The sequence below is a fragment of the Coffea arabica genome, chromosome 1c, assembly GCF_036785885.1.
Source record: "Coffea arabica cultivar ET-39 chromosome 1c, Coffea Arabica ET-39 HiFi, whole genome shotgun sequence".
NCBI classification, from domain to species: domain Eukaryota; kingdom Viridiplantae; phylum Streptophyta; class Magnoliopsida; order Gentianales; family Rubiaceae; genus Coffea; species Coffea arabica.
The window spans coordinates 5959414-5967907 of record NC_092310.1 but is presented as its reverse complement, the minus strand read 5'-3'; the positions used below and the strand labels follow the sequence as shown (position 1 = coordinate 5967907).

The window sequence follows — 8494 nt, the reverse complement described above, 5'->3', positions numbered from 1 at the left end:
CGGTCGCGGTTTTGCCTCTTTCTTGGTCAACAGATACCGCAAAACTTCATGATCAGAGAAAATAATAACTTTAGCACCAAGTAAATATGACCGAAATTTCTCTAAAGCAAAAATAACAACTAAAAGCTCCTTTTTGGTGGTCGAATAGTTCAACTGAGCTCCGTTCAAAGCTCGAGATACGTAGTAGATAGCATGGGCTGCCTTCTCCACTCTTTGATCCAGCATCGCGCCCACTGCATAATCGCTGGTGTCGCACATGATCTCGAATGGCAGGTTCCAGTTGGGCGATTGGATAATAAGTGAGGAGATCAATAGCTCCTTCAACCTGTCGAACGCCCTCTTACATGCTTCATCGAACTCAAAGGGCACATCTTTTTACAAAAGTTGGAACAGAGGTGCTCCAATTTTCGAGAAATTTTTGATAAACCTTCTATAAAAAACCTGCGTGACCCAAGAAAGAACGCACTTCCCGCACACTCGCAGGGTAAGGTAAAGTAAATATAACATCTATTTTCGCTTTATCAACCTCAATACCCCTAGACGACACTACATGACCCAAAACTATCTCGTGCTCGACCATAAAATGGCATTTTTCCCAATTAAGCACGAGATTAGCTGCTATACACCTTATCAAAATTAATCTGAGGTTATCTAAACAGTTATCAAAACTTTTCCCGTACACACTGAAATCATCCATAAAAACCTCAATAATTTTCTCAACATACTCCGAAAAGATACTTACCATGCATCGTTGGAAGGTGGCAAGTGCATTGCATAGCCCAAATGGCATCCTTCAATATGCAAATGTTCCAAATGGGCACGTGAAGGTTGTTTTCTCCTGGCTCTCGGGTGCGATAGCAATATGGAAATAACCTGAAAATTCATCCAAAAAATAATAGTAAGCTTGACCTGCTAATCGCTCTACCATTTGATCAATGAAAGGAAGGGGAAAATGGTCATTTTTCGTGAAGGCGTTCAACTTCCTATAATCTATACACTGCCGCCACCCGATGGGCTTTCGAATTGGTACGATCTCACCCTCTTGGTTTGACTCCACCGTCACCCCTGCCTTCTTCGGGACCACCTGTACTGGACTCACCCAGGGGCTATCTGATATTGCAAAGATTATACCTACATCTAGCAGTTTCAAGATCTCTTTCTTCACTACCTCTATCATGAGGGGATTTAGTCTCCTCTGAGCCTGCCGCACAGGCTTAGCACCCTCCTCGAGTCGAATCCGATGCATACATACCGCGAGGCTAATTCCCTTGATATCGGCGATGGTCAATCTTATCGCCTGCTTATGGTCCCTCAAAACTCGAATCAATTTGTCTTCTTAGACTTTTGATAGACTCGCGGAGATGATCACCGGGAGTGTCTCCCCCTCACCCAAGTATGCATACTTGAGGTATTTTGGCAACGGTTTCAATTTCAAAACAGGTACCTGCACCACAAATGGAAGTAGCCGTTGGTGAGATTCAGGTGTAAAAATGGGTACGAGATCATACCTTATTTTCGTAGTTGGCAACGTTTGCAACGCTCCAATCACACGTTTGAATTCTTCACTCAACTCTACTCTAGACGTCATCACTGACTTGAAGTGCCTGGTCAAGGTAACTTCCAACTCATCCCTGCCTTCAATTTCAAAAACTTCTTGTACAGCAGGGTCAATAACATTTCCAGAGAAAACAGAGCTAACATTTGAATCTGACGGATATTTCATGATTTCAAAAATGTTAAAATGAATAATATCACCATCAAATTTCATGGACAGAGTGCCCTTATTAACATCAATATTTGTTCGGATTGTGCTAAAAAAGGGTCGGCCTAACAATAAAGGTAACGGGTCATGGGAGTGTTCATCATCCATATCAAGCACATAAAAATCAGTAGGAAAAATCAATTCATTAATTTTCACTAAAACATCCTCAATCAACCCGTCAGGGTATGCGTTGGTTCGGTCAGCCAGTTGAATTATTATTCCAGTCTCTTTCAAAGGGTCTAAATTCAAAGAAGTATAAATAGACTTTGGCATAACATTAATTGAGGCTCCTAGATCTAACATAGCCCTACCAATCAAGGTATTACCTATCCTACAGGGAATGGTGAATATACTTGGATCCCCACGTTTCGGTGGAAGGTTCCTTTGCAAAATTGCTGACACGTTCTCCTCCACTATGACTCGCTCATCTCCCTTCAACCGCCTTCGGTCGACACACAAGTCTCTAAAAAACTTTGCATATCGGGGTACTTGCTTGATCGCATCCAGTAGGGGAATGTTAATTTCCACCTTTCGAAAGATCTCCAAGACCTCTTTCTCCTTGTCCTGCTTTTTTGGTTTTTCCAACCTGTTTGGAAAGGGAGGCGGATTAGTCCTAACTGTAATGACTGGATCCGAGGTTACCTTTGGATCTTTGGTGTCTCTGCTCTCCTCTTCCAACTCTTTCTCTATTTGTTCCTCATCCTTGTCCTTAGGAATCACCGGGTCGGGTCCTTGGACCCCCTTGCCACTCCTCAAGGTCATGGCGCTCACATTCTTCGGATTCAACTCAGGTTGAGATGGTAAGTTCCCTTGAACCTGGAACTCCAAATGGTTGATTGCGATGGCCATTTGATTTACTTGAGTTTGCAATGACTGCACTTGCCCCAGTTGATTCCTCATGCTTTGCATGTCTGAATTCATCTTTTGTTGATTCGCGAATAGTTGTTTCATCATCTCTTCCATGGACGGACTCAAGTTCGAAGGGGGTGGTGGTTGGCGAGGTTGGTACTGCTGCTGGTACCCTTACTGCCTATTTGGTACGAAGTTGGACTGCCTATTCCCTCCATAACTGAGGTTGAGATGATCTCTCCAACTAGGATTGTAGGTGCTTGAGTAAGGGTCGTATTGCTTTCTTGGCGCGGGCGCATGGCCGGCCATGTTCACTTGTTCTGCATTTTCTTCTTGAACTAGTAGGCACATTTCTGTAGAATGACCCAAGGCAACACATACCCCACACACTTTGGCTTGTGAGGCACTTTTCACAGTTAACTGTCGCACGAAGGATGTCAGTTCAGAAATTTGTTGTTGGATGGAGGATGTTTCTACCTCATTCACCTTATGCGTCGGGACATCCTCCCTAGTACCAAATTGCTGCGAATTTTCAGCCATTCCCTCAATCAACTCCCATGCTGCCCGAGAAGTCTTGTTCACCAACGCCCCTCCACTTGCAGCATCGATTATACTCCTGTCTCTGAAAAGTAGCCCCTTGTAGAAATATTGGATGAGCAGTTGCTCACTTATCTGATGCTGAGGGCATTTGATACACAACTTCTTAACCTCTCCCAGTACTCATAGAGGGACTTGTCTAGGTGTTATTTGATGCCGCATATCTCCTTCCTTAGGTTTGCAGCTCGAGACACAGGGAAATATTTGTCTAAGAATTTCTTCTTCAACTGGTCCCACGTGGTGATACTACCAGTTGGTAGGTAGTGCAGCCAGTCTTTCGCGGAGTCCTTTAAAGAGAAGGGGAAGACCCTCATTTTTATCTGCTCTTCTGTAATTCTCGGAGGCTTCATACTATTGCATACGACGTCGAACTCTTGCAAGTGCTTATAGGGCTCCTCACCTAATAAACCATGAAAAGATGGTAAGAGATGAATTAGGCCAGATTTCAACTAAAAAGATGTGTTATCATTTAAACTTAGAAAAGTAATGCACAACGGTTGCTGATTTAAATTACGCGCAGCCAACTCCCTTAGTGTTTGTGCACTTGTCATGGTGATTTCCTATTGATCCGAGTCACTTGAAGTGTCACAAACGAATCTGCCGGTTCAACTTCTGACTCAGGTCTCTGAGATGCAGCACTGGTGTGCCTCTCTCTGAGCTGTCTGGTTTCTCTTCTCGTTCTATGCGCGGTCTTCTCTACTTCATGATCGAAAATTAATTCGCCTATACGAGAAGATCGAGGCATAAACTAGAAAAATATCAGAAAATTAGAACAAAATTAAAATTAAAAAGAAACAAATAATTAACGCCAGTCCCTGGCAGCGGCGCCAAAAATTGACAGGTTGTCGAGCCTGTGCAATAATAAAAATAGAACCTAACTACCACTAGAAGCAGTCAATAATTAACCCTAGGTACTGGAGCAGGAACTCTAGGTGTGCAATGGGTTACTTGATTCACCCTGTTCTCGAAAAGTTTGCTTAATCCGATATACCAGAATTAATTAGTTGACAAAAATTACTAAATAGTAGACAGTGGCAAGTAGGGTCGTCTCCTCAGGGATTGGGGATATTTATCTCTTTTAAATTCCAATTGGTAAGGGGGATTTCATCGGAATGAAACTAAAAATAATTAAACAATTCAGCTAAAAAAAATAATTAACTAGCGCGAATATAGCAGGAATTAAATCAAGAATAGATAAATTCTAGCCAAGGATACAATTACACAGACACAGTCCATTTATCCGATCATTGATGTAAGAGAGGTTCACTTAATTTATTAATAGGCTAGTTATAGTCGCCAATGAACTCTAACGACCAATTTTTCCTTAATTTATTGATAACCAAGGTACGACTATTGATCACCCCTAACCAGAAAATATTTCTAGGTACGACCGTAGGAATTAATTTTTCAATTGCATTAATGACTAGAAAAATCTAGCCCTAATCAATAACACGCTACGAGTGTTATTTAAATTAGATTGCACGTTCCCTTAACGTGTAAAGACACCAGTTGCCATTAATATTAATCAATCAAACAATTACGGATTTAATTGACTAAATTGACACGAGATTAATAAATCACATTGAACATCGGGCCCTTGACATCCAATTAATAAAATAATCCCATGAAAATTCAAGTAGACAACGTGCAAATATTAATAAATTGAGAAACACGTGAAAACTAATTAGATCTCACAGATTTTTGGGACTATGCCGTCGAGTTGACCCTTGACTAGATGAAAGGTTTAGCCACGCCGCATAATTAAATCTTCATGCAAATTAATTGATTGCAAAGGCATTAAGTTTTCCACTAGAAAGCAAGAAATAAGGGATGTTTTTCCCGCTGGGGAATATTGTCGAACAGTTGGCGTGTGCCTGACAAAGGGAAAAGAAAAGAAAAAAACTGAACTATCCTAGAACTATTCTCAGAGCTAATCATCAGATCCTCCTGTACGTTCGTTGCTCTTTTAAAGCCAAATGACTAATGTCTCATGCTATCTTTGGTGGTCCTCACGAATTTGGAACAAGCCTGCCGAATTACTTCTTGTTTCAAGTCTCTGTACGTTTCTTTCTTTGAAGAGCCCAAATGACTAAGTGCCTTTCACTAGCTTTGTAGTCCCCGCCAATCCAAGGGCCCAAGGATTAGAGCCCTCTGCCGAAGTGCTTGTGTGGAGGACTCCTAATCAGCCAACAGGGAATTGGAAGTCCAGATAGCAAAAAGGAAATTCGTCTCCTTCTTAGCACCATGCGGGCCCAGTTTGTGGAGCCCTTAGAAGTCTCCATTATCCCCAGAAAGTCCCTCCTTTTTGGTAGTTTTCTGCTCCATTCCCTTAAATTAAATCCAGATACCAAACATAAGCAGATATCGACGATTAACACAACATCTGATAGATATAAAAGGGAAAATTAATAATAAAATTACTAACAAATGATACCCTATCATTGGAGTGAGTCTTTCCATTGAATTTTTTATTCTACTCGTACCTCTTTTCGAGACAACTAGAAGGGTATTACCCAAGAGATAGAGTTGTGGTCCGAGATTTAGGGAGGACAAAAGGCCTGTTACAAAAGCTAAGGAGCCTCGACGTCAGAACACCAATCGCATTCCTCCACCTAATTCAAATCAACCTCACAATTCCTTTGCAAGACCAATTGGTGATAAATGTTAGAGGTGCAGGCAACTAGGACATATGTTTAATTATTGTCCTAACCCCCCGGAGGCAGATTAGTTTAGTAGAGAATGTTAAAAATGTGGACGATGCACCAGATGTAAAAAATGATGAAGAGGAGTACATCTGCAGACCTAATGGAGAGGAACATGAGCAAGATTATCGGGTTTACGTGGTCAAGAAGTTGTTGCTGACCCCTTGGTGCCAAGATGACTCTCAGTGCCACAAATTGTTTGAAATCAGGTGCACTATTTTAGGTAAATTTTGTGATTTGGTTATTGATAGTGGTAGCATTAAGAATATTGTTTCTAGTGCTTTAATCGAGTCTTTAAAATTGCTGATTATTGATCATCCTGAACCCTATAAATTGGGATGTATTAAGAATGTAGAACCTGTATGTATCATTAAGTAGTGTAGGGTTCCTCTTTCTATACATAAACACTACAGAGATGAAATAATTTGTGATGTCGTTGATATGAAGGTCTGTCAGTTACTACTAGGATGTTCCTGGCATTTTGATGTTAATGCTACTCTTTTGGGTCAGGACAATATTTATAAATTTAGTAAAAAATGGGAAAAAGATCATTTTGCTTCCTTTGAAGTCTAGTGATCATCCTGGTAGTAGTCAAGCTAGCAGTACTGGGGGTAAGAATTTTCTAACCATCACCCGTTTGGAGGGAGTGTTTCTTGCAGATTGCAGGAGTTCGAGGGAAGTCCATGCATTAGTAATAAAAGGAATGCTGACAATAGGAGATAAGCAGATTGAATTGGTCATTCCTTTACCAGTACAAAAGTTGCTAGAGGAGTTTGCAAACATCATTCGGGATGATATTCCACCTAGCTCACCACTTATGCGGAGTATTCAGCATGCTATCGATTTTGTCCGGAGTTAGTTTGCCCAATTTACCACCCCATGCAGGTAAGTATGTTTCTAGTTGCCAGAAGCTGAGTATCTATATCGTGGTTCAAGGACTCGGCCGAGTCGTCATGGGAATGGGGCTTTCCGATCTGATACTGGAACAAGATGATTTCAAGATAATGAATCGCCGAGAACTCCACCGAGACGTCTCTGAGACGGATAGAAATGGCCGAGTCGTTCTGAGTTGCCCCAAGTCATCCCAAGTCAGCTCAAATTTTTATTATTTTTGCTAATTTTTTAATTATTTTTTTATCATATATTTTTACAATTTTTAGAATATTAAATATTTCAAAAATTTGCATCTCGCCGAAACCGCGACCGATATGCCCAGACTGATTTGTGCCATTATCTTGTGCTTGTTCTGTTGTTTGCCTCTCATTTAAAAATTTTTTATGTATGCTAGAGAGGATGATTGATCTTTCCTTATTTATTGGGTATTATCCATATTAAATGCATTTTTTTATTAAAAACAAGAAAAAGGGTACATAGCAGACTAAAAAAATTTAAAAAAAGGGCAAATTCGAGCATTGCCCTTTTTTCCTTTCTTCTTTTTGATATGATCACAAGTAATAACATTGGAGGGATCTATACTCATGGATTACGAACATACAACGTTACAACTACTAAGCACAAATAATGGAATGAAGACTAAACCAACGACTTCTATCATTTTACTGTTTTAAGTTGTTTTCTGTGGAATAGATAGGGACTTAACGGATTTCTACTTTCCAATAAATCACATAATTATCTAAATTTGACAAGCAAATAATGAATTGAATATTCGAGGCTTTGATATAATTTTGGACAAAGCTCAAACGAAACAGTTAGCCCGACTCAACTCCGCTTATTTCAAGCTCTAATTGCAATCAGTATGTGCTACGATTCAGTAAGTGCTATATAAAATTGCTTTGTGTATGTACAAAGTTGAAAGCCCTAATGGCAATGAATGTGTACAAAACTTGCTTGTGTGCGTACAAAGCTTCAAATCAATTACCAGATAATCGTTACAACTAGACGCTCATAGATAGTGAAAAGTTTTGAAAAAAAGCGTATTTGGCGAATAAGTTGTTTGAAAAAAAAATTTAGTGGATGTGTGTCTAAGAAATAAATGCCTAGACAAATTTAAAAAAAAAGACATAATGTGTGTATTTTATGGAAATATTGCTTCACTGAATGCACTTTTTACACTTCAGGAAGAGTACTGAAAAAAACCACCCATTGAGAATATTTTTTAAAAAGTCCCACTTTTTGGGAATTTATTCAAAAAATTAGAGGCTGTGTCTTTTAGATTACACAAACTTTTTTAGGAATTTACTCGAAGATCACAACAAGTGTCCTTTAGTTTACATTAGTTATCTGCTTTTTCTTGTAAAGATATGATTTATGTCTACCTGTATATAGGGATGCAATGGGTCGGGTAAAATCCAACACCCATGGGTATTCGACCCAGTGGTTAATCCAAGCCGTTATTCAACCTAATGGTTAATCTAATTGTACAACTAATTGATTATCCATTAGGATTTGGTCTTGATGAGAAGTTACCAATGAATAACCCGATAGGGTTTGTTAAAAGGATCCTAAAAATCCAATACCGGATCCCTATTACCTCATATATATATATATATATATTAGCGTAAATGGGATATTTCGAATATGTATAGGTTGCAATTTTATAATTCGATAACACATCTCGTAATTT

General features: G+C 39.6%; 1 protein-coding gene across 1 annotated transcript; it reads right to left on the bottom strand.

Annotated features, from left to right (window-relative positions):
- Positions 1 to 1336: 1336 nt before the first annotated feature.
- LOC113737133 (uncharacterized) lies at positions 1337 to 2725 on the bottom strand. The gene has a single exon (XM_027264394.2). It carries the CDS (start codon positions 2723 to 2725, stop codon positions 1337 to 1339), a length of 1389 nt encoding a protein of 462 aa, XP_027120195.2.
- Positions 2726 to 8494: the final 5769 nt, after the last annotated feature.